At 42.1% G+C, this 27,526-nt stretch overlaps 1 protein-coding gene across 1 annotated transcript in view; it reads right to left on the reverse strand.

The window, feature by feature from the left end:
- The window catches only part of LAMA1 (laminin subunit alpha 1), a 156,688-nt gene that overhangs the window by 11,607 nt on the left and 117,555 nt on the right, over positions 1 to 27,526 (reverse strand). The window contains exons 47-58 of the mRNA XM_082418548.1: positions 26,564 to 26,714; positions 25,680 to 25,804; positions 22,647 to 22,797; positions 21,856 to 22,000; positions 21,227 to 21,368; positions 18,742 to 18,856; positions 18,376 to 18,546; positions 15,427 to 15,578; positions 14,538 to 14,723; positions 6,598 to 6,733; positions 5,174 to 5,286; positions 1,745 to 1,934 (exon numbers count right to left, since the gene is read on the reverse strand). Of these exons, the coding sequence (XP_082274674.1) occupies positions 1,745 to 1,934; positions 5,174 to 5,286; positions 6,598 to 6,733; positions 14,538 to 14,723; positions 15,427 to 15,578; positions 18,376 to 18,546; positions 18,742 to 18,856; positions 21,227 to 21,368; positions 21,856 to 22,000; positions 22,647 to 22,797; positions 25,680 to 25,804; positions 26,564 to 26,714 (1,777 nt within the window). The remainder of the gene's footprint in view (positions 1 to 1,744; positions 1,935 to 5,173; positions 5,287 to 6,597; positions 6,734 to 14,537; positions 14,724 to 15,426; positions 15,579 to 18,375; positions 18,547 to 18,741; positions 18,857 to 21,226; positions 21,369 to 21,855; positions 22,001 to 22,646; positions 22,798 to 25,679; positions 25,805 to 26,563; positions 26,715 to 27,526) is intronic.

Below are 27,526 nucleotides of genomic sequence, written 5' to 3' on the forward strand. Positions count from 1 at the left end.
CTCTAAAAACAGAAATACAAATCAATGGAACAGGATAGAAAGCCCATAGATAAACCCACGCACCTGTGGGCAACTAATCTATGACAATGGAGGCAAGGATATACAATGGAGAAAAGACAGCCTCTTCAATAAGTGGTGCTGGGAAAACTGGACAGCTACCTGTAAAACAATGAAATTAGAACATTCCCTAACACCATACACAAAAATAAACTCAAAATGGATTAGAGACCTAAATGTAAGACCGGACACTATAAAACTCTTAGAGGAAGACATAGGAAGCACACTCTGACATAAATCACAGCAATATCTTTTTTGATCCACCTCCTAGAGAAATGGAAGTAAAAGCAAAAATAAACAAATGGGACCTAATGAAACTTAAAAGCTTTTACAAAGCAAAGGAAACTACAAACAAGATGAAAAGACAACCCTCAGAATGGGAGAAAATATTTGCAAACGAATCAACGGACAAAGGATTAATCTCCAAAATATATAAACAGCTCATGCAGCTCAATATTAAAAAAACAAACAACCCAATCCAAAAATGGGCAGAAGACCTAAATAGACATTTCTCCAAAGAAGACATACAGATGGCCAAGAAGCACATGAAAAGCTGCTCAACATCACTAATTATTAGAGACATGCAAATCAAAACTACAATGAGGTATCACCTCACACCAGTTAGAATGGGCATCACCAGAAAATCTACAAACAACAAATGCTGGAAAGGGTGTGGAGAAAAGGGAACCCTCTTGCACTGTTGGTGAGAATGTAAATTGATACAGCCCCTATGGAGAACAGTATGGAGGTTCCTTAAAAAACTAAAAATAGAATTACCATATGACCCAGCAATCCCACTACTGGGCATATACCCAGAGAAAACCATAATTCAAAAAGACACATGCACCCCAATGTTCATTGCTGCTCTATTTACAATAGCCAGGTCATGGAAGCTACCTAAGTGCCCATCGACAGACGAATGGATAAAGAAGATGTGGTACATATATACAATGGAATATTACTCAGCCATAAAAAGGAACGAAACTGGGTCATTTGTAGAAACGTGGATGAATCTAGAGACCGTCATACAGAGTGAAGTAAGTCAGAAAGGAAAACAGATATCGTATACTAACGCATATATGTGGAACCTAGAAAAATGGTACAGATGAACAGGTTTGCAAGGCAGAAATTGAGACAGATGTAGAGAACAAACGTATGGACACCAAGGGGGGAAAGTAGCGGGGGTCAGGGGGTGGTGGTGTGATGAATTGGGAGATTGGGATTGACATGTATACACTAATATGTATAAAATGGATAACTAATAAGAACCTGCCGTATAAAAAAATAAATATAATTCAAAAATTCAAAAAAAAAAAAGAACACAGTGTGCTCCAGAGTCCTAGTCACAAGGACACAAATGCCATGATGTCAGGTTTGGCCCATTCATGCCACCCTGGGCTTGATTTACTTCTCATCAAGCCAAGGACATTTCTGGTTCCTTTTGTTCATTCTACCAATGTTTGCTGAGTGCCTACTAAGTGTCAGGCACTGAGTGAGGCCCTGGGGATATTTCCAGAAGCAGAAAAGGTCCCTGCCTGCAAGGAGCTTACATTCTATGGGGTAGATATCAGACACAAAGCAAGCTGGAAATCAAAGGGGATGATCCCACTACCGTGAAATGGAGTGGACACTAGGGACAGGTGGAGCAAAACTCAGAAGGAGTGATCACAGCTTCCTGAGAGCGTACCGTGTGCCACTGGCCGTCACTGAGCAGCGCAGGGTGCGAGACTTTTGTCCTGCCCTTCCCAAGATCGAACATGAAGTGGAGGCGGCCCCCGTGCAGCTGGAGCGTGGCGTAGTCAACCTGGTTCTGATGAGCCATGTAGTAAACCAGGCCACTGGAGGCGAACGTTCGGATACTCAGCTGGACCGAGAGCCTGGAGGGAAGCAAGAGCTCAGCTCTCAGGAATATGCTTTCACTTTTACTCTTTAAAATAACCTCAAAGAGAGACCCCAATAAGTATTTCAACATTTATATTTAACATCTCAGGTCATTCATCCCTTCATCTACTTATCCATTCATTCAACTCATGGTTACTGTGTACCTCCACCTGCCAGGAACGGTTCTAGGACCAGAGGATCAGGCAGTGAACAGAGGAAGGTCCCTTCCCCCCTGAAACTAATACCAGAAATATATCAGAGGGTTAAAACTGGGTCATGTGAAGGCCCAAGTGGTGGCTACATTAAGTAGTCAGGGCAGGCCACTCTGAAAGGTGGTTATTTCTAAGATCGGAATGAAAGACAGGAGGAAGCCCCACAGACCTCCGCAGGAAAGGCCTGCATTTCGTTTTCAGACAGTGCAGAGTATGTGAAAACAACTGTTTGATTCTGGTGGCCGGCCGGGAATCCCCAAGGGGGCCACGTGGGAGATGGCACCATAGAGGGGTGGAGGAAGGTTTCGTCTGGGTGTCTTCCCACAGAAGGGAGCACAGGGTCACTGAGGCACACGGGGACAGGGGAAGGAGAGCATGGCGGATTTCAGTGTAAGTGCAGTGGGAAGTCACGGGAGGGTTTTAAGAAGGGGGATGGGCATTGCTGGATTTATATCTTAAAAAGAACCTGTGATGCGAAGAGCAAATCAGATGGGGCCAGGGTGACAGCAGGTGTCAGGCTGGCAGCTGTTACAAGAGTCCACAGAGGCCAGGTTGGGGCTCAGACCAGGGTGGTTGAGGGGGGGATGCGGAGGAGGTGAATACATGAAATGTTCTGGACGAAGAAGCCTCAGGACTTGCTGAGGGACTGAATTTGAAGAGCAAGGGAAAGAACAAGCTCTAGGTGTGGGCCTTGGGCAGCCAGGTGAATGGCGGTGACGCCTACAGAAATGCCGGTTTCGGGGCGACGGTGAATGCTCTCTCCGTGCATTGAGGTTGAGAGGCCTGTCCCCGTCCACGTGGAGATGTCCAGGCAGTTGGGTGTACAACCCCTGAGTTCTAGGTGGGGCTCAGAGCTAGCGATGTGGGTGCTGGTGCAAATAGATGGCATTTCACAGCCACTGGAACACAGGAGGCGCCGTGGAGGGGAGGCGGGAGGGGCGCTGCTCCCTCTGATAGCAGAGCAGCCGGAGGAGGAGACTGAGCAGCGGGCGGGGCGGGGGTGAGGGGAGCGTGGGGCCGCGGCCGCGAAGGACGCAGAGGGGCCCAGGGCGCTGATGCCACTGAGCGCCTGGAGGGGGCGGCACCACCACACACGGACGTGGCCGCAGCAGGGCTCCGACAACCTGGCGAGGAGCGAGGCGAGGCTGACCGGGTGGGGAGAGGAGGGGATGGGAGGCGGGGAAAGACAGCCACATAAGGCAACTCTTCCAAGACATTCCACTGTGAAGCAGAGCCGGGATACTGAGTGGGGTGGGCTGGGGTGTGCAGTGTACCGGAGCGTTTCTGTTTAAAAGCTAGGAACTCCTAGAGAGGAAGTCGGCGCAGTGGTCACAAGCACCTGGGTGGGAGTCTGAGCAGGTGCCTCAGTTTCCTTGTCTATAAAATGAAGATAATACCCTCCTCACAGGATAATTATGAGGACTAAGTTGGGGTTTGTGTGTAAAATACCGAGACGGTCTCTGGTACAAGTGTTTGCTCCTTGGTCTCACTGATGACTGGGTGATGGAGGTGATTCTGTCTGTGTGCTGACAGGATCAGGTATGAAAGAGGGAGAAATGGATGCTGCCCGTGTCCTGGGAGGAGGGGTGACGGCTCCAGTGGGCAAGACGAGGACCCTTCCTCCATGTGGCAGGGGAGGGGCGGGGGACAAAGGCAGGGTGTGCCTTCTGATGGTGGACAGAAGAACGGGCTCTTCTCAGTGAGGCAAGACAGCAGCTGGGGCATGAAGGGAGCTGTGGGGATGCACAGAGTTTTGAGAGAAGAAACTACGAAAAATAAAAAATGTGAATGTATTAGAGAAGTATACTGGCTTCCCAGATGTATGGAGTTTGGAGGTTCCATCTGAGATCTGTGGCCACAGCTTTAAAGTTGAACCAGGTAGGAAAAAGAGATGCATCTCTGCAGCCCTGACCACCAGCTCGGGTTCTGGCATGGATTAGGCCCCGTATGGGCTTTACCTGGGGTCACAGTGAAGAGATGAGAGGGTTAAGGGAGTTTGCAGAGGAACACCTGTAATAAAGGCATCAAGCCTATCTGGGTAAGGGGGTAAACTGTGCTGTGGGAGATAGAAAACGTGTGATGATGGTGAGAAAGCAAGAGGGCTCAGGGGTCTTGATGCGGTTGAGGGACTGCTGGAGCCAGAAGTAAGGAGGAGGAAGAGGGTTTAGTAGGATGCTTAAGGTAGAGAGTGTGGAGGTGGGGTGGGTACTTATGAAGTACTCAAGGGTGTGAGCATGGGGAGAGGGTGGCTTGGAGGGAAGGACGAAAAGACAGATCTAAGCCAGAGGACCTCAAAGATGGGGTGCTGGGCAGCTGCTGAACTCATGGGGAACGATGGCAGGGGCTGCAGGGAGAAGACACTGAGCTGAGATGTGTACTGGGGCGGTGAGCTCAGATGACACAGCAGAAGCACAGAGCATGGCAGGCCTGAAGGTGCAGACCTCAGGGCTGAGTCACAGGAGGAGTGGGGAGGACTGTGGGTCCTGAGGAGCCTTGGCCATGAGATCCCTGGGGTGTGAGCCGGCGTCACCAAACGAAGAAGGGTACCTGGGACAGGCATGTGTGAGGGCCGGGGGAACGTGCAGACTGGTGTGGGTGTGGCACCAGGAATTTGGGGGCACAGTGAAAGTCTGGGTAGGCAGTTTCATCAGATTAGTGAATGCTTACTGTAGAATGGGGTTCAAAGGCCAGATGATCGATCCAGAGAACCTGGGATTCCAGAAGGAAGAGGAATTTAGATGCCTACGTGCTTTCCTACACACACACAGAGAGGCAGCAACCAGCCGTCATCAAGATGGGGTAAAGACAAACCACAGAACCCCACTTAACCATGTTTACGCATCTGAGGTCCACAGAGGCTGCCTTCCTCTCTTTGCCCTCTCACTGCTGCCATATGGTGGCAAGTTGAACACTCCATGCTGAAACACAAGAAGCTTCTTCTAGAAAAGACCCATTGCTGAAGCACACGTCCTGGATTCATCTAGCAATGAGATGCCTCATGAGGACGTTAGAGCAGTGCCTACCTCTTTCTGACAGCCAGCTGATTGAAGGGCAGCACCACGTGGCTGCCTTCTGCGAGGCCGAACTGGCGGGCGTTGGGGACGTACTCCGGGGCTCTGTCCACGGCACACAGTGCCTGTAAGAGACGCACACGGTTCTCAGCCACGCATGACCAGGACCCCCACTAACACTGACGCCTTCTTCCATGAGGGAAACATCTCAGAAGCAACTGTGTCAGAGCACCAGCAACACAAACACACAAGCACCGATTTTACCTTCTTTGCTTCGAACAGTTGCCTCCACATCCCTTTCTTTATCTCTCTGAGAAGGCAATTAGAGCTTTCGTTTTTCACCTCAGCCCCACTCGAGTTCACCTAAATTCCCATGAATTTTCATCAGGCCTAAGGGGCAAAGGCCTTGCTCTGCGCCTCTGCGCCCCTGAAACCCCTGCTCTGGGGAGGGCCTGAGGATGTCAGCGGTTACAGGAGCACCTGCCTCACAAGCACCGGGCAGCTGTAAGTGCCCACAGGTGACAGGCCGAGCTAGTTCCACCCAGACAGGAGTAGGTGCAGCCAGGAGGAGCCGGGCTTGAGGGGCAGGTGCCCTGACTCCGGACCAAGTGAGGCCTTAGACTCAGTCTTCCAGGTCAGTGGACGGATGCTACCAAGACAACTGTCCTGAACTCAAAGATGGGCCCTGCTTGCAAGGTACTGCTTTTGTGTGATTGTGCCAGCTAAATCAGAGTGTAAACTTTCAACCAAGGAAGTAGAGAAATCAGAAAAGGGAAAGAAAAGTGAAAACTAACAATGGCTGCTGTTAAAAATACTTGGTCAAACTGGCTTTTCCTAGATGAATCAAATCTTATTTTTTAAAGTAACAATGATACGTACGATGGCCTATATAAATACTTATTTTCATGTTTCTGACTAAATCCAAAGTGATACTGAGTCCTTATAAAGCCTCTGCCTCAAAGCTGGCTGTGTGGCAACCAAAAGAGGTGCCTGAGCATTAGAGCTTGCAGCTTGGGACACTCTGCCATGTCTGATACGCTGTTTTCTCAGAGAGCCATCCCGCTTGCCCCCCTGCTTCTCATCACAGGGGTGACCCTGTAACTCTCCCAGATTCCTTTGGAAAGTGGCTTCCAGCTGGTTCTTCCAGCCAATGGAAGGCAGTGCTGGGAGGCTGGAGGGTGAATGGGAGAAGCCACGTGTCTCTCCCTCCTTCCTGCCTCCCTGGCAGGGCCTGTCTTCTCTGTGCTCCAGCGCCCACTGGGAGACCCTCTGCTCAGACTCGCTCCCTGGGTGGCCCCAGCTCTTCCCTCTGTGTGCTCATGGCTCCTGTGTGCTCCTGCAGCTTTATCACAAGGTCCCCATTTTAATGTCTTCTGGGTGGCGCTCTTTTTTTCTGACTGGACCTGAACCATAGAATTAAAGAAAGCCCTTCTTACTGGACTTGGTAAAGGCTGGGGCTCTGGCGGGAGTTTGCCATCCTCTCCATGGAGAGCCAGCTTTGGCCGTTCTGAGAGCAAGCAGGAGTCCAAGTCCACGTGTTCATAGCCAGTGGCACTAGTGAAATCCAAAAGTCTAGATACAAACAAAGTGTTTTCAAAATTAATGGAGATAATACAAGCCAACACATGAACCAAGGTCATGTGATTATTGAACACTTAAAATCCATTAAAAAACATTAATATAATACTCTTAGAGTAACCAAATCGACCGTCTCCCACAGTGACTAGAAGTCCACATAACCTCCCTTATCTATTGTCTTGTTTGATTCTTCTGCCTGAAATGGCAGCCCCCTGTCCGCCTGCCCCACAGCCCATTCCCCTGTGTCCACCTGGCCATTCCTGAGTGTTCCTCAGGAGTCAGCTCAAATGCTGTCACCTGCTCCTGCAGTCTTGGCCGGGCTGCCTCAGGGCAAGAAGCTGGCTGTGGCTCCCACAGCGCTGCACAGCGGCCTCCATGAAACACTGGCTTCTTTCTCACAGCTTCCCTTTGCCAGGAAGTCGTGAACTACCCTTGTCATATGTCCCTTTACTCTACAACATGTCCCCTGTCTGCACGTCCTTTGTTGGCACTTTCCAAGGACATGGCTGGGAACAGTAGTACAAAGATGTTTCTGCCCTATCAGGTTCCCAGTCTCATGGCTTTCAGGAACAAGAAGATGCCTAATTGATTAGTTAATTAATAAACAATTGGGTGAATAAATATATCAAGTTACAAATAACTGCTCAAGGTTCTGACATCATCACTGTGTTGAAACCCAAGACAATGTTTTATTCTTTTAAATTTCAAGGCTCCTAAGAGGTTCCTTCACAGAGGACACGGCAGCCATGAAAGATCCAAGTCCTTGCTCAAGGTCACAGAGCAGGTCAGCAGCCCAGCAAGGAGGGGAACTTCAGTCTCCTGACACTCGGGCACATTTAGTTTCTCCTGTGTGGGTTCTGTCCACCCTCTCCCCCCACCGCCCAGGACAGAGCACAGCTTCTGTCCCCCAGCATGCTGACCACAGGCAGAGGGGCAGTGAACAGGAAATAAATGCCTGTGGGCACATGTAATTCCCTTCCTCATGGTCAGCTCCACGCGGGAGCAGAGACTTCCAGTTCTTAATCAGACAGTAATTGTTTGAGGAGGAGCCACTAATAATCTGAAGTTGCAAGTAGCCCAGCAGTAAAGGGTCCTTTATGCTCGCCCTGCATTCCATACCCCTCCCTCCCCCCCGCCTGAATGAGCCAGAGCCCCCGAATCAGCTGCTCCTTTAACCCCGTCCTTTCTGGGTGGCGAACTGACACCCTCAGGCGACCTACATGCAGAGGCGGGGCCAAATCCAAAGCTGAGCCCCAGGAGCTGTGCGAACAAAGAAGAGAAAGGGAAATTTCTCCCAGCAGCCTCAGGAGCAGCGGATTAAATCTCCACAATCAACTTGATGTACCTTGCATCTCTGGAATACCTGAATAGACAACGAATCATCCCAAAATTGAGGTGGTAGACTTTGGCAGCAACTGTAGACTTGGGGTTTGCTTCCTGCATCTAATTTGTTTCTGCTTTTATGTTTATCTTAGTTTAGTATTTAGAGTTTATTATCATTGGTAGATTTGTTTATTGATTTGGTTGCTCGCTTCCTTTTTTTTTTATATATAGAGATATATATTTTTTTCCTTTTTCTCTTTTTGTGACTGTGTATGTGTATGCTTCTTTGTGTGATTTTGTCTGTATAGCTTTGCTTTTACCACCATTTGTCCTAAGGTTCTGTCTATCCATTTTGTTTTTGGTTTTTTTCAGTTTTTAGCAATTGCTATCATTGGTGGATTTGTTTTTTGGTTTGGTTGCTCTCTTTTTTCTTTCTTTCTTTTTTATTACTTTAAAATTTTTTTATTTTTAATAATTGTTAAAATTTTTATTTTAACAACTTTATTTTATTTTATTTTATTTTTTTCTTTCTTTCTTTCTTTTTTTCTCCCTTTTCTTCTGAGCCATGGGGCTAACAGGGTCTTGGTGCTCTGGCCACATGTCAGGCCTGTGCCTCTGAGGAGGGGAGCCGAGTTCAAGACATTGGTCTACCAGAGACCTCCCAGCTCCATGTAATATCAAACGGCGAAAGCTCTCCCAGAGATCTCCATCTCAACGCTAAAACCCAGCTCCACTCAACGACCAGCAAGCTACAGTGCTAGACACCCTATGCCAAACAACTAGCAAGACAGGAACACAACCTCACCCATTAGCAGAGAGGCTGCCTAAAATCATAATAAGGTCAGAGACACCCCAAAACACACCACCAGATGCAGTCCTGCGCACCAGAAAGACAAGATGCAGCCTCATCCACCAGAACACAGGCACCATCTCCTCCACCAGGAAGCCTACACAACCCACTGAACCAACCTTAGCCACTGGGGGCAGACACCAAAAACAACGGGAAGTACGAACATGCAGCCTGTGAAAAGGAGACCCCAAACACAGTAAGTTAAACAAAATGAGAAGACAGAGAAATACACAGCAGATGAAGCAGCAAGGCAAAAACCCACCAGCCCAAACAAATGAAGAGGAAATAGGCCGTCTACCTGAAAAAGAATTCAGAGTAATGATAGTAAAGATGACCCAAAATCTTGGAAACAGAACGGAGAAAATACAAGAAACGTTTAACAAGGACCTAGAAGAACTAAAGAGCAAACAAACAATGATGAACAATACAATAAATGAAATTAAAAATTCTCCAGAAGGAATCAATTGCAGAATAACTGAGGCAGAAGAATGGATAAGTGACCTGGAAGATAAATAGTGGAAATAACTACCGTAGAGCAGAATAAGGAAAAAAGAATGAAAAGAATTGAGGACAGTCTCAGAGACCTCTGGGACAACATTAAATGCACCAACATTCGAATTATAGGGGTGTCAGAAGAAGAAGAGAAAAAGAAAGGGACTGAGAAAATATTTGAAGAGATTATAGGGGAAAACTTCCCTAATATGGGAAAGGAAACAGTTAATCAAGTCCAGGAAGCACAGAGAGTCCCATACAGGATAAATCCAAGGAGAAACACGCCAAGACACATATTAATCAAACTATCAAAACTTAAATACAAAGAAAAACTATTAAAAGCAGCAAGGGAAAAACAACAAATAACATAGAAGAGAATCCCCATTAGGTTAGCAGCTGATCTTTCAGCAGAATCTCTGCAAACCAAAAGGGAGTGGCAGGACATATTTAAAGTGATGAAAGGGAAAAACCTATAACCAAGATTACTCTACCCAGCAAGGGTCTCATTCAGAATCGACAGAGAATTAAAAGCTTCACAGACAAGCAAAAGCTAAGAGAATTCAGCACCACCAAACCAGCTTTACAACAAATGCTAAAGGGAACTTCTCTAGGCAAGAAACACAAGAGGAGGAAAAGACCTACAATAACAAACCCAAAACAATTAAGAAAATGGTAATAGGAACATAAATATCAATAACTACCTTAAATGTAAATGGATTAAATGCTCCAGCCAAAAGATATAGACTGGCTGAATAGATACAAAAACAAGACCCGTATATATGCTGTCTACAAGAGACCCACTTCAGACCTAGGGACACGTACAGACTGAAAGTAAGGGGATGGAAAAAGATATTCCATGCAAATGGAAATCAAAAGAAAGCTGGAGTAGCAATTCTCATATCAGACAAGATGGACTTTAAAATAAAGACTATTACAAGAGACAAAGAAGGACACTACATAATGATCAAGGGATCGATCCAAGAAGAAGATATAACGATAGTAAATATTTATGCACCTAACATAGGAGCACCTCAATACATAAGGCAAATGCTAACAGCCATAAAAGGGGAAATCAACAGTAACACAATCATAGTAGGGGACTTTAACACCCCACTTTCACCAATGGACAGATCATCCAAAATGAAAATAAATAAGGAAACACAAGCTTTAAATGATACATTAAACAGGATGGACTTAATTGATATTTATAGGACATTCCATCCAAAAACAACAGAATACACTTTCTTCTCAAGTGCTCATGGAACATTCTCCAGGATAGATCATATCTTGGGTCACAAATCAAGCCTTGGTAAATTTAAGAAAATTGAAATCATATCAAGTATCTTTTCCAACCACAATGCTATGAGACTAGATATTAATTACAGGAAAAAATCTGTAAAAAATACAGACACATGGAGGCTGAACAATACACTACTAAATAACCAAGAGATCACAGAAGAAATCAAAGAGGAAATCAAAAAATATCTAGAAACAAATGACAGTGAAAACACGATGACCCAAAACCTATGGCATGCAGCAAAAGCAGTTCTAAGGGGGAAGTTTATAGCAATACAATCCTACCTTAAGAAACAAGAAACATCTCAAATAAACAACCTAACCTTACACCTAAGGCAATTAGAGAAAGAAGAACAAAAAAAACCCCAAAGTTAGCAGAAGGAAAGAAATCATAAAGATCAGATCAGAAATAAATGAAAAAGGAATGAAGGAAACAATAGTAAAGATCCATAAAACTAAAAGCTGGTTCTTTGAAAGATAAACAAAATTGATAAACCATTAGCCAGATTCATCAAGAAAAAAAGGGAGAAGACTCAAATCAATAGCATTAGAAATGAAAAAGAAGTAACAACTGACACTGCAGAAATACAAAATATCATGAGAGATTACTACAAGTAACTATATGCCAATAAAATGGAAAACCTGGAAGAAATGGACAAATTCTTAGAAAAGTACAACCTTCTGAGACTGAACCAGGAAGAAAAAGAAAATATAAACAGACCAACCACAAGCACTGAAATTGAAACTGTGATTAAAAATCTTCCAAGAAACAAAAGCCCAGGACCAGATGACTTCACAGCTGAATTCTATCAAACATTTAGAGAAGATCTAACACCTATCCTTCTCAAACTCTTCCAAAATATAGCAGAGGGAGGAACATTCCCAAACTCATTCTACGAGGCCACCATCACCCTGATACCAAAACCAGACAAAGATGTCACAAAGAAAGAAAACTACAGGCCAGTATCACTGATGAGCAAAGATGTAAAACTCCTCAACAAAATACTAGCAAACAGAATCCAACAGCACATTAAAAGGATCATACACCATGATCAAGTGGGGTTTATCCCAGGAATGCAAGGATTCTTCAATATGTGCAAGTCAATCAATGTGATAAACCATATTAACAAATTGAAGGAGAAAAACCATATGATCATCTCAATAGATGCAGAAAAAGCTTTCGACAAAATTCAACGCCTATTTATGACAAAAACCCTCCAGAAAGTAGGCATAGAGGGAACTTACCTCAACATAATAAAGGCCATATATGACAAACCCACAGCCAACATCGTTCTCAATGGTGAAAAACTGAAAGCATTTCCTCTAAGATCAGGAACAAGACAAGGATGTCCACTCTCACCACTATTATTCAACATAGTTTTGGAAGTTTTAGCCACAGCAATCAGAGAAGAAAAACAAAAGGAGTACAAATCGGAAAAGAAGAAGTAAAGCTGTCACTGTTTGCAGATGACATAATACTATAAATAGAGAATCCTAAAGATGCTACCAGAAAACTCCTAGAGCTAATCAGTGAATTTGCTGAAGTACCAGGACACAAAATTAATGCACAGAAATCTCTTGCATTCCTATACACTAGTGATGAAAAATCTGAAAGAGAAATTAAGGAAACACTCCCATTTAAGGAAACACTGCAACAAAAAGAATAAAATACCTAGGAATAAACCTACCTAATGAGACAAAAGACCTGTATGCAGAAAACTATAAGACACTGATGAAAGAAATTAAAGATGATACAAACAGGTGGAGAGATATACCACGTTCTTGGATTGGAAGAATCAACATTGTGAAAATGACTCTACTACCCAAAGCAATCTACAGATTCAATGCAATCCCTATCAAACTACCAATGGAATTTTTCACAGAACTAGAACCAAAAATTTCACAATTTGTATGGAAGTACAAAAGACCCCGAATAGCCAAAGCAATCTTGAGAAAGAAAAACGGAGCTGGAGGAATCAGGCTCCCAGACTTCAGACTATACTACAAGGTACAGTGATCAATACAGTATGGTACTGGCAGAAAAACAGATATATAGATCAATGGATAGAAAGGATAGAAAGCCCAGAGATAAACCCACACACCTATGGTCACCTTAGTTTTGATAAAGGAGGCAAGATTATACAATGGAGAAAAGACAGCCTCTTCAATAAGTGGTGCTGGGAAAACTGGACAGCTACATGTAAAAGAATGAAATTAGAACACTCCCTAACACCATACACAAAAATAAACTCAAAATCGATTAAAGACCTAAATGTAAGACCAGACACTATAAAACTCTTAGAGGAAAACATAGGCAGAACACTCTATGACATAAATCACAGCAAGATCCTTTTTGACCTACCTCCTAGAGAAATGGAAATAAAAACACAAATAAACAAATGGGACCTAATGAAACTTAAAAGCTTTTGCACAGCAAAGGAAACCATAAACAAGATGAAAAGACAACTCTCAGAATGGGAGAAAATATTTGCAAATGAAGCAACTGACAAAGGATTAATTTCCAAAATTTACAAGCAGCTTATGAAGCTCAATATCAAAAAAACAAACAACCCAATCCAAAAATGGGCAGAAGACCTAAATAGACATTTCTCCAAAGAAGATATACAGATTGCCAACAAACACATGAAAGGATACTCAACATCACTAGTCATTAGAGAAATGCAAATCAAAACTACAATGAGGTATCACCTCACACCAGTCAGAATGGCCATCATCAAAATCTACAAACAATAACTGTTGGAGAGGGTGTGGAGAAAAGGGAACCCTCTTGCACTGTTGGTGGGAATGTAAATTGATACAGCCACTATGGAGAATAGTATGGAGGTTCCTTAAAAAACTAAAAATAGAACTACCATACGACCCAGCAGTCCCACTACTGGGCATATATCCTGAGAAAACCATAATTCAAAAAGACACATGCACCCCAATGTTCATTGCAGCACTATTTACAATAGCCAGGTCATGGAAGCTACCTAAGTGTCCATCGACAGATGAATCGATAAAGAAGATGTGGCACATATATACAATGGAATATTACTCAGCCATAAAAAGATATGAAATTGAGCTATTTGTAGTGAGGTGGATGGACCTAGAGTCTGTCATACAGCGTGAAGTAAGTCAGAAAGAGAAAAACAAGTACCATATGCTAACACATATATATGGAATCTAAAAAAAAAATGGTTCTGAAGAACCTAGGGGCAGGACAGCAATAAAGACACAAACGTAGAGAATGGACTTGAGGACACGGGGAGTGGGAAGGGTAAGCTGGGATGAAGTGAGAGAGTGGCATGAACATACATACACTACCAGATGTAAAATAGCTAGCTAGTGGGAAGCAGCCACATAGCACAGGAAGATCAGCTCGGTGCTTTGTGACCACCTAGAGGGGTGGGATAGGGAGGGTGGGAGGGAGACGCAATAGGGTGGAGATATGGGGATATATGTATATGTATAGCTGATTCACTTTGTTATAAAGCAGAAACTAATACACCATTGTAAAGCAATTATACTCCAATAAAGATATTAAAAAAAATGCATGCCAAAATGTATTTGGCCTCTGCTGTGTGTGGACAGTACTATGGAACTAATGTTTAGTGGTTCTTTTTTTCTCATGCATGATGACCAGATTTTTCCATCATTCTAGTCTAATAAATCCATTTGGGGGACTTTATAGAACAAGGGATTCACTTGTCATTTGGGAACTTGTAGAATTTGGGGCCATCTCAAACAGCAAAATTAGGTTGTAGATTAGTGACAGTACTGGGCATTAAAAGATCAGGAAGTGCAAAATCACGCGGAGAGCACAGTCACACTTACTCCATGTTAAAGATCAGGTTTTGGATACAGCCATGGAATGAGCTTCTCATCTTGAGCATGGGTGTCCCCTTGCCCTCTGGAACACCACCTATATACAGGTTGGACACACTTATTGTCCTGCTTTCTGCTGATGGGCCCAGCTTCATTTCCACAGGAGCTGTCTCATCTAGTTGGACAGTGATAATTCTAAAAGGTTAAAGGAGAAAATAAAGGTTTTAAAATATAATGAAACATAACTGTCCATTTTAATATCTAATTCCAGCAAGTTCTTACTGAATAATAAAAGTTCCTTGAAGATACATTTTAACATGACATTGAACATGTGTGTGAATAAAAAAGTGAATCTTGAATATTAAAACTTGCAGCTAAATGTTCTCCAGAAATGAATGGAATGTGACTAAATGTTATTCAGTTCAATTGCTTTTTGGAGAGTATCTTTTACTTCTTTACCTGTGACAAAATGTGCAGTGTTTTTTTAAAACTTTTGGTCTACAGTTTTGGAGAGAAATTATATAGAAATGTTGATGTGACACTGTTTACTATTTCACTGTTTACATTTTACTATTTACTATGTCACTATTTGCTATTTTACCATTCACTATTAGAATTTACTAATACTGTAACACTATTTGACACAGAATTATTCCAGTGTAAAGATAATTTATGCCAGGCCCCAGAAAAGGGCAGGTTTAAGATTGTTTAATTATGAAAATTCTGCAAATATCTTATTACAAAGCAGATGAAATTGTTTTCCAAAGAGGTATTCTATCAAGCTTCTAGAATTATTTTGGAATTATAAAGACTCTGAATGACATCATACTAATTTTCCCAATCATTTCACTGCATACAGGCTTCCTACTGGGGAACCTTCGAAAGGTGACGCAAATACCTCCCGCTCCTTATCAAGGAGATGGAATGCTCTTGACCGTCGCCATATGTGCCCGTGGGAGCATGCAGGAGAGCTCTTCTCAGGCTGGTTCCATCCCCAGGATTAACATGCACTTCAATGTGGCCTTCAATTAGCATGATGGAAAAGAAGGGCTGGGAAGGTCACACAGAGAATTCCCATAGAAAAGACATTACTATAGGATTTAAAGAATTATCATCTTATGAAGGTAATGTGGGAGTATTGGCACCAAGGAAGCAGTTCCTTAAGAATATCACCATCTAACACAACTATTTTATACTTTGTATATTGCTTTCTAATCTCTGCTGACATAATTTACATTCTGCATTATGCTATTATCACTAACCATATCAAAGATTTCCATTTCTACAGTCTTCATACTTATTATTTATTGCTACATTATGTACTAACAAATAGTTACACTGTAAGTCATTGATCTGTTTCTCCCTTTTCCGTTTTACTGAGATACCATTGTGTTAGTCTTGTATATAACACAACCATTGGATATTTGAATATACTGTAAAATGATCACCTCATATAGTTACAAAATTTTTTCTTGTGGTGAGAACTTTTAAGATCTACTCTCTTAGCAACTTTCAAATATGCAATATGATATTGTGACTACAGTCACCATGCTGTACATCACATCCCCAAAACTTATCTTACAACTGGAAGTTTGTACCTTTGAGCTCCTTCACCCCCTTCTCTCTGCCCCTACCTCTGGTAACCACCAATCTGTTCTGTCTCTATGAGTTTGTTTTGTTAAGATTCCACATATAAATGAGATCATACAGTATTTGTCTTTCTCTGTTTGACCTATTTCATTTAACATAATGCCCTCAAGGTTCATGCATGTTGTTTTAAATGGTAGGATTTCCTCCTATTTTATGGCTGAATAATATTCCACTGTATAAATAAATAAATAAATAGATATTGATATATATGTATACTATACACACACCACATCTTTATCCATTCTTCTATTGATAGACACTCAGTTTGTTTCCGTGTCTTGACTACAGTAAATAATGTTGCAATGAACAAGAGGGTATAGATATCTCTTCAAGATAGTGATTTCATTTCCTTCAAATATATACCCAGAAATGGAATTGCTGGATCTCATTTCCTTCAAGTATATACCCAGAAGTGGAATTGCTGGATCTCATTTCCTTCAAATACATACCCAGAAGTGGAATTGCTGGATCATATGGGAGTTCGATTTTTAATTTTTTGAGAAAGCCCCATACTGTTTTCCATAGTGGCTGTACCAATATATTATACATTCCCACTAGCAGTGCACAAGGGTTCCCTCATCCTCACCAGCACTTGTTATCTCTTGTCTTTTTTGATGGTTGCCATTCTCAGAGGTGTGAGGTGAAATCTCACTGTGGGATCTATTCCTTTTTTAAAAATTTAGGTAGTTTCTAATTTTTTATTACCATACATAATGAACATTTAACTGGTTTTTTTTTTTTTTTTTGCCTGTGAAATTTTTCTAAGATTTCTAAAGGTGGGATTAAAGAGTTGAAGGTTTGAAAATGTTTAAAGCTTTTAACACTCTTTTGCCACATTGAGAGAGGTCCACCAGCAGAACTGGAATGGGAGTGTTTCACAAGGTCTTGCCAGCACTGGATGACACCGTTCCTTTTTGCTGACTTAGTAGCAAATTTTGATTTACAAGAGGTCCTATTAAGATTGGTGGAGAAAAACAGTTTGATAGTTCCTCAAGAAGTTAAACATAGAATTCCCATATGACCCAGCAATTCCACCCATAGGTATATATACCCAAAAGAATTGAAAACAGGTACTCTAACAAATACTTGTATGCAGATGTTCGTAGCAGCATCATTCACAATAGTCAAAATGTAGAAACAACCCCTAACGTCCATCAGTGAACTAATAAATTATGCTACGTATACAATGGGATAACATTCAGCCATGAAAAAGAAGGATGTGCTGATACCTGCTACAATGTGGATGGACCTCGAAAACATGCTAAGTGAAAGACAAAATATCACTCATATGAGTCCACATATATGAAATATACAGAATGGGTAAATTCATTCATAGATACAGAAAGAAGATTGGTGGTTGCCAGGGTTGGGGGAGGGGGGGAATGGGGAGTGACTGCTTAACAGGCATAGGCTTCTCTTTGGGGTGATGAAGACGTTTTTGAACTAGATAGAGAAAGTGGCCTCACAGCATTATGAAAGCACTAAGTGCCACTGACTGTTTCACCTAAAAATGGTAACTTTCATTTTATGTAAATTTCATCTCAATTTAAAAAAAGAAAAAAAGATTGGTGGAGCCCATAAACCAATCTGTCCTTGTCAGACCTTCACTCAGTGTCTTGTGAGGTATCTGGGGTCTACAGACTGGTGTTCCAGGTCAGGCTCTGAAATAGTGGCTGTGTGATCTTGTGCAGGTTAGCCAGGCTCTCTGAATCCATTTCTCCCTCAGCAAAATATAGGAAGCAGCATTCACCCTGAAGTGTGGCTGTAATAATTGTACAGCCATGTCTGTAAAATACCTTGCACAGTAGAGAACAGTACTCTGAATTGTAGCTGCATGGCTTGTACTTCATTAATACAATACATTAGCATTCTGTGAATCTCTTCAAATTACATAATATACAAAGTGTGAGCAGAGGAAAGGTAAATATCACCTATCCTATCAGAATCCTAGGTAGACAGCAAGGATCCTTCTTCTCAACAGCTAGACAAGGAAGATGGATTACGCAACACCAAGAGACCGCTGATTCGTAAGGGAAAGACAGCAGTAATCAGTTTTACTTATTAAAAATGCACACCCATTAACAACCAGGGACACATGCTGTAGAATACATGTCATGACTAAGTCATCTTCCATCCAGTGCTTCCTGAAGTCATTTCCTTCCTGAGCTCCTGGCTTGAGAGCCTTTGAGCCACTCACCCCGTGGGCCTGCCGGTGACCTTGCTTCTCCCCATGCTGGCCCAGGGCAGCCAGGATGATGCCGCTGCTGTTCCTGGTGGCAAATGTTGCCAACAATTCCGAATCTGGTGGCAAGGACCTGGGTGGCAATTCAACGTAGCCGCCTCTCAAGAAGCTAACGCTTCGGACAGGCTGGTCACAAAGGAGAGGAGAAAGCACCGTGAGGCCCACCCGCATGCTGAACCTCCCACCCTGGAGGCTGCTGCCGTTTTCCCCACCACCTCTTTTCTGTTCAAACCCCTGGTTTAGATCGTGTTGCCTTATTATGTTAGTAAATCAGTGGGCATTTATAGAAACTCATCCCAATATTAATAAAACGCTTCCCACCTCCAGTATACAGCCTTTTCTCACTCCGTAGGAATTTCTGAGTAAATCAAAGGTCGATCTAGATATTTCCAGGTTTTTGATACAGCCCACGTAGCTTTTGCTGGTGACACCTTTCCTGTAGGGAAGGGCAAGAGAACAACAGCAACAAAATTGGATTTTATAACTCCAGTTTTGAAAGAAGAAATAAAAATGGACCTACAAATAAGAAAGATCTCTTTCCACGTGTCATTCTCATAAATGTCTAGGTCTCCCTCTAACAAGACTATTGATGGTGAGAATTCAGGTCAAACATGGACTCTCCTTAGGACTAAAGAAAGGGATTGAATTTAGTGAGGCTGATTACCTAGATGGCTACCGAGATAAAAACATGCTTAATATTTTAAGGGAAACTATTATAGTCATTACCATTTAGATATACTCACTAAAACAGAGGCTAATTGTAAGAGAGACAGTGCACTGCCATAAGGAAATTATAGCACTTAGATTTCAATCCAGTCCCCGTGTAGAGCAAACATTCACCTCCCACGGGGGCAAGTGTGGGCAATGTGATTTCCCAGGATCTCTTGGTTAGAGACGGCATCGGCTCTTGTCGATACCACATATTCATGAACTTCCTCCTGAAGGAAATGACTGCATTTGGTGAAGTCTGGGATTATCCAAAACCCTTATTTCTTTGATACTAAGCCAATACCATATTTTTATTAACAGAAATTGTCACTCTGCTGGGTGGGGTGAGCTTTAATGTACTCAGGCTAACATTTCCAAATGACGGAGACTACTGAACATCTCCCAGTTACACCCTGAAGCATCAGCTAGTGACAGGAGAACTGTGCAGGACCATGGCTTCTTGCTACATGTCATGTCTCACTTTTTCTCTGTGCTGTGCAATGAGCTGTCGGCCATTAAGAAACCACATGATTTAGGGCAAATTTCAACCTTTCTGAATCTCAGTTTCTCCCATTGTAAATGAGGAGACTGGCCCTGATGATACCCAAGACCCTTCTATCATGAAAGTCTGTGATTTGAGATGTCTTCCTAGAAAAGGGACTCTGTCCTTTTCTCCAGGGTCTACACTGTGTACCATTTAGGTAAAGAACAAATGAATTACAACACAGCTTGTAACCGCAGAAACATCCCAATGCCACTATGTTAGGAATGACATCTGTAATCAGGGATTAGGAGAGAGGCTTCCCGTCCTGGCTCTGCCTTGGCAGAGCGGTAAGACCTGGGACAAGCGACCAACTCCCCTGAAGTTTAGGGGACATTTATTTCCAAGACCCTGCAGGCGGGTGACTGTGGTTGTAAACTATGTTCCTTGGAACTTTCACACATTTCTGGCAGAGAAGGGGGTGTGTCACGAAGTGGATTCTGGGCTGCTCAACCCATAGCAACTGGAGTGGCTGCACTTCTGTATAAGAACCCGGCTTGAAGATGAGGTACTGCTACAAATATACATTTGAAAACCACTGGGCTGAGTGACTCGGTTTGGACATTTGGTGATTCCACTCCCTGGAAGCTAGGCTGCCTTGATTGCTGGCCGTATATGCCTTTTTTATAGTGGTGTGAAAGAAACTTAGAGCTTACTTTGTCCCCAGTCCAAAATTACAAAATTGAGGACGGTGAACTACAGAAAGTTTATGAAATTATTAAAGTCACAAAGCTAAACAAGAACAAGAATCAGTGCATCTCTCCTCTGCTATCTTTCATCCAACTTGCTGATGCTGGTCTTTAAACTTTCACATACATTATTCATTCTAATCACCAAAAGGGGAATCCAGATAAGTCTGCAGAAAGCATGATTCTTTTTTTTTTTTGTCACCAAAAAGATTCTACTACTCTAGAATGTCTGGACAGGAGAGTGACGTGTGATGGGAAGTGGGTCTCCAAATACTGCACAGTAACAATTTTTAGATGTTTTATAGGCAATAAATAGAAAATCATAAATTCTATTGCAGAAGGCTTTCTTTACTTCCCAATTATATGGCATACTAATCAAAACAGAACATTATGGGTTAAATTGTGTTTCCCCACCCCAACCAAAAGATTTTGAAGTCCTAACCCCCAGTACCTGTGAATGTGACCTTATTTGAAAATAGGGTCTTTACAGTTGTAATCAAGTTAAGGTGAGGTCAGTAGGGTAGGTCCTAATCCAGTATGACTGGTATCTTTATAAAAAGGGGAAATTTGGACACTGAGAGACACACACAGAGGGAAGACAGTGTGTCCACACAGATAAAAAATGCCACCTACAAGCTGAGGAATGCCTGAAGCTACTAGAAGCTCAGAGACAAGCATGGAACAGATTTTTTCTCACAATCCTCAGAAGGAAGCAGCCCTGCTGACACCGGATTTTGGAACTGTAGCCTCCAGAACTGTGAGAGAACACATTTCTGTTGTTTAAGCTGCCCAGTCTGTGGAACTTTGTTACGGAAACTAAGGCAGTTGGTAATTAGGGACATGAAAATTCTGCAATGTGGTATCATACCTTACAACTCTTGACCTAGGTAATCCACCCACATAAATTGGATCCTTATCTAGACGATTGAGGTCAGAAGATGCTCCTGGAGTTTCCCCTTGCTTGGTTTCTTTGTAGCTGGTGTTATAGGCATCAATAACTGCTAGGAGTCCTAGAGAAGATCAAGAGGAATAGACAAGAAAATGAGTCATTTTCTACAATAAAGTAAACACAGACGTCTAACAAAGTTCATTTACAAAGGCATATTCTTTTACATTTTGCAAATTTGACCAGGGGATGTTCTTGACTGTTAAAGGACAAATGAAAACCCTCTTTACAAAAGTCAATAAATCCAGAATATACATGCTAAATGGTAGAGTATGTGTGTGAAAGAAAATAGAATCAATTTGATCCTTGATTCCAATTCAGCATTTAACGTTAAATAATGCATTTGGAAACCATAGACAAAGAGAATTAGAATATTCCTCCAGCAAAATGTGAATCCTGGTGCTTAGTATTCCAAAGAAAACAATGGCTTTTGATTAGAATATCATTTAAGAATACCTAGAAAGCTAAAGTAAAAAAAGACTGCTGACTTTGGAAAGATTTCTATTCCAATGAGGGCGACCGACATTCCGTCCATCTACCTGTGCATTTACCTTGCTTTCTGTTTCGCTGGAAGGCAATTTTGTACCAGGTTCCATTATTATAGCGTCTGTCGGTAATGAGAGCAAGAGGCCCAGAACCCAGGTCAACTGTAACTCTAACTCTGCCGTCGACCAGGTCGATGGATAAGAAGTCTTTCTGTAAAAAAGAAAAGAGTTACCCAAGTCTACATTATTATCACAAGATTTCCTTTCTCTCCAAGTCAGGGATGGTGGAAACCTCCTACAGTCAAACTGAGAAAACAGGATCTGGCCCAATAGTCCAAAATTAAAAGTGTCCACAAAGGCTTTCTAGAATAATATACAGACATGTGTCAGATAAACTCATGGTCATCAAAATCTACAATGCAGGAAGAGAACTGGAATCTATTTTTTTCATTTAGGTTGACAACTGGGCCAATCCTAAAAATAAAACTAGAAGATTGAGAAAAATCAGCAGCACGTAAGACAAAAATAAGAACATGAACTTCCTGTGATGGAATTCAAATAAGGTGGTCAGAGTGAGTAAAACAAGACGTCTTATTCAAGCTCAAAATTTAATAATAAATGTTTAACTGATATTTATAATGATAGAAAGCTATTTTCTACTTGATATGCTTCTATATTTTCCAAACTTCCTTCAATGATTTTGTACTGATAAATCATTTAAAATGGGGGGCTAGTATGGCATACATACGTACATATTATACTAGCATGTGCTCAGAAAACAATCATTAAACATAAATATCCTCATAGCAATCCAACTGTATATACACAGTAGGGTGCAGGGCCCCACAGACTCTTACGGTGCCATTTGAAGCCAGGTAGAGAAGCAGCCCATTAGGTGAAAAGGTACTAAAAAGCATAATTATCTGCGTCACAGTAGCCCGGAGCATCTTCTCCATGACAGAATACCCACTCCCATCAAAATGGAAGGAAGCATCTTCATTTTGGGGGCTGCAAGGAGAGAAGGTGAAATACAATCTGTTCTTAGGAAGGTAGTTAAAGAGAACACATGATACTTTTACTGAGTTCTTCCTCACAAAAGTTGTGATAGAGCATTTATTTCCATAATTTGATAACAAGTATAAGTCATAATATCTTAAAATATGCTCCCCATGAAATTATGCGAGACAAGCACCCAGTTGCCTTGTAAGGAAATGAAAGTTAACGTGGGCAGTGTTCACTGTAGTAAAAAGAAATTCCCTCAAAGGATGGATTACTGCTATAAATAGTTCTACTTAGTGACTAGATTTTCATTTGTTCTAATTCCCTTTAATGTGACTTTGATGTCCCTTAATGTCTAGTTTCCTTTAATGTCCTTTCTTAATTCCAGCACTTTCAGAATAAATTTTATATTGGCATGTATCACCTTATGCTCATTTTTATCTAATTCAACTAAACTGGACTAATGATGGAAAACAAGTATGTACCAATGTGCCAGAAGGATCAGTTTATAAAAATATCATTGACAAAAAAAGAATCTCAAAAATCTGCAGGATAAGCTTACAGCAGTTATATACCATGGACCCCAGCACTTCTTAGATAAGTGTTTTCCAGTTTTCCCCACGTCTCAAAAAGCTGACTTGATTCACTCTTCAGGTACAAAGTACTTAGAATATATCATTATTATGTTCAAAAAGTACTTTTCTGGAATGTCATAGGGCTCGAGAGTGAATTAGATTAGGGTGTTCTGGGGTATGAATTTGCACTTCTCCCAGTTGAAGGTGTAATAACCACTCTGTGTCACATCTCCAAGCAGGAACAGAATAACCCAACAGTGAAACTGTTTCCATTAACAAAACAAAATGGAGCAGTGCTTTGTAAAACCTGAGGTTTCAAATTTATAGCTTTCTACAGTCCTGCTTTTTCTAAAAATTTCTGTCTTGAGATCTCTTATAAGGAAGTATATCTTTAAGGAAATGCACTCTGCATAAACAAACTGTGGCCTAATTCTCAATTATTTAATCCTTAAAACTTTGGCCTCCTAGAAGCATGTCCCATTGCTTTATCTTTTGGCAACCGGTTTCATGTAGCTAAGGACACACACTCTAGAACCAGATTGCTAGGGTTCAAATCCCAGCTCCCCAACTTACTAGCTGTGTGACCTCAGAAAAGTTACCTAACCCCTCTGTGTCTCATTTCCTTCATTTGTAAAATAGGGGTAACACTAGAACCTCTCTGGAAGGGCTATACATGATTTAATACATGTAAAGTTCTTTAAACGGTGCCTGGTACATAGCAAATATTCACTCTGGTTTAGCTCTGAGTATTGCACTGTGTTCAGAGGTCCTAGTGGGGTCCCATTTTGCCTATTAAAAGCTGAGCCTCAAAGATTAAGTTCTTGCCCAAGAACACACACAAGAAAATGCAAAGCCAGGTTTCAAACGAAATTCCAGAAATCCGTCTGCCCTCTCCCTCCCCAGAGCTCAGGAGTTCTCGGTTCTCAGGAAGGTTGAGTCTTTGCTTCTGGCTTCTCTCCTTCAGCAGGGCCTGCCCAAGTCAGGTGGCCACCAAGAGGGATGAATGCAAAGGAAACGACGACTGAATGCGATTCTCCTGAGAAGGCTCACATCCCTCGGGTCAGCGGCACATTTCTGGGGCTCATCCCCTGTGGGTCAGACTTCCATTCTATAACCATGAGGCCCGTGTGCCTTTCCCCAGCTGGGCCTCAGGAAGGCAGCTCCAGGCCCCTGCCTGGGTAAGAGGCCGGGACAAATGACAAAGGGTCTGCCACAGCACTTCATGGCTGGCTCTCCTCCAGTGCCCAGCATTTATGGGGGGCCGGGGGGAGCCCTGCGGTCAGCAGGACTGGGCAGATGCCCTCCCTCCCAGCTCTCAGCCCCGTGACCCTTTAAGAATGACTAGACTGCTCTGATCCAAGCTGTCACTCAAGAGATGGGGACCCGTCAGACTCCGTGCAGCTGTCACGTGAGTGAGGAGGCATCACTTGGGCCCCAACCCCAGGATGCTCTACCTACTATTGCCCCTACAGCACGGAGCTCTTTTTTATGTTACCACAAAAAAGTATTTTAGGTAATTTTCCGTAGACCATGAGACAATGGAGGAGATAAGCTTGGGTGACTGATGTTGCCATCACCAGTATGGAGCAGAGGGCCCAGAAACAGATGACTGTCCGGTCAAGGTCAGCCGTAAAGCCAATGCTCTATTGCAACAGCCTCTCAAAACTAACACAAGAATAAAGGCCTGCTGACTAAATGAAAGTTTTTTTCCCATATTTAGATGTGAACTGTTAGAATCAATGGTTTGTTTTATACTATCCTTGAAGGATCTGAGAGATTGTTCATAATTATAAACATACGCTGACACCATGTTAAAGAAGTGTAAGTATATTCAAAGAGGAATAAAAAAAAATCGGTTAGCTTACTTGGTAATATAAATCAAAGTTAAGGGTAAATGATTATATTAAGAAAAAAATTTTTTTAATCTAAAGGACATCAATGGACCATGCTAATGATTTAATAATGGAAAATTACACACAAAGGTAAAAAGCGCAATGAATTCTAATTACTGGCCCGCTCAAATGGATTCCGTTGCTAGAAGTAGTTTATTAACTCACTGAGCTAAAGTTTTTGGCTAGTAGGTAGGGGCACTTATCTAAACTGAAGACAGTTTAATCCATTTACAAATGTAGGCATAAAGCACCTGTTTGTGTCTACTTCAGCACTTGCAAAGTATGTTCTATGGAACGTAAGCAGCTCTTTTTAAAAAGAGTTCAGGGTCAAATGAGTTTGGGAAATGCTGCAACTCTAACCTTCTCCCGGGACAGTGTCACCGTGCATATTAGCATCTTATGTGTTACTCATGGGGCACGTTACCTTCCAAAGCAGCCATGGCACTTCCCCTCCCTTTCAATATAGTTCCATAGGCCAATTGACTGTCCATTCAAGAAGGCCTCTCCCATGCAGCCTTTAAAATGAGTAACCTTCACAGCAGGAGACTTCTAATGTAAACAAACAAACAAACATAATCCAAGTATATTTGGTGAAAAGAAATATATTCTCTAAGTGCACAAAACTCCTCCTTGGGAGCTCAGATCTAACAGATCCAAATTTTGAGAAAACAACATCCAGGAAAACGACCAGTTTGTGATCACTGAACTTCCTTCCAATTATGAATTGGAATCCTAGAATGAGTGACAGCAGGACAAGATCTCAAAGGTCATGTCAGTTACTAGGGTCCCTGGAGAGAAGGCCCTTTAACTAATGAGGAAAGAGACCCAGAGAATGTGGTCAGTGGTGAGGGCCTGCCGGGAACTGGGACCCTTACTCTCATTTCAGAGCACTGAACCAAGTCCAGGTGACTGAACTTTATTGGGTGAGAGGTTAACTGATGTAATAAAATATATACGATGGGCTCTTTTGCTAACTGCTAATTAGTATTAGTCTACCACTAGAGTCAGAATAGAGATAAAGGGAGTTTACAGAAATTCATGTGGAATATTGAGTTTCCTCTTTTATTATTGGGGAAAAAAAACAAATAATAAAATGAACCATCGGCTTCTTTTCCATTATGCTATCTATTAAGCATGATCCTTTACAAAACCAACCCAACTCTGCAGATGAACTGTCATTAGACAAAATAATAGAAGCAGGAAAATCTTCATCTGCCTAGAATATTTTCAAACATTTAAAAATATTTATTTTATACATTGGTAAAATCAGCCAATCAGCACTGTTCAGATGAACGTTCAGAAGATTACCTTGATCTGTCCTCCAAGCCCTCCAACAAACATTAGTGTTGAATTGTTTACATCCAGAACATTAGCTGTTCCAGGGGATTTACTTGTTTTTGGTGGTGGCTTCTGAGATGCACTCATTTCCTTTACACTCAACGAGCCAATGTTTCCAAACCTAAGGGTCACAGAGTTGCAAAAAGAGCACCTGCAGAATTGCAAGTTGGTCCACATACACACACATCTGTTTCACACACCGCCTCCATCCGCTTCTGCCCATGTCTCCAGCTGGTCTCCCTGCTTCCAGTCTTGCCCATCCCGCCCCTAGTTTGCACTCCAAAATCTTGTGGAGTATTTCTTCTTAAAACATAAATTCCATCATGTTACCTCCTTGCTTAAAATAGTTTCAGATAATGAACTAAATATATTTGGAACGGTCTACTGCCTTTATTATTACCCCATTTTTTCAAATAACAAAGTAAAAATCAGAAATTTCCAACAACACACCATCACCAACCAACTGTGATATTACAGAAAAGTGAAAAGAAAGCTATACCTACAGCCGCTTAACAGCAGTTGCCTCTGGGGAGGGGCTTTAAAAGGAAGAATTTTGCTTCGCGCCTGAATTTTGAGAAAACGCATCCCCCACTTGTACCCTCATCTTCTGTCCTACTTGTACCACTGCCAGCCATGTGGCATCTCCACCACGCTGCACTTTACTCCCCTCTGCTGGGGCACAAACATTTTACTGGGTTGGCTGCCTCAGACTTGGACCTAACATTCTAAAGGCAACATAAACTTTTAACTTTTTTCTTCTTTTGATTGTTGGTTTTGCTAACAAACTTTATTTCTTCTGTAATAATGAAAAAAAATTATTTCTATAGTTAATCTAAACCAAGTATTCTTTCAGTATAATCTGACTTCCCAGAAATTTCAAAGACTGTTATATGATGTTACAAACATGTAATTACTTATAAGATGCAGTTAAAA

Source organism: Balaenoptera physalus, assembly GCF_965194825.1.
Source record: "Balaenoptera physalus genome assembly, chromosome: 12".
In the NCBI taxonomy this organism is placed as follows: domain Eukaryota; kingdom Metazoa; phylum Chordata; class Mammalia; order Artiodactyla; family Balaenopteridae; genus Balaenoptera; species Balaenoptera physalus.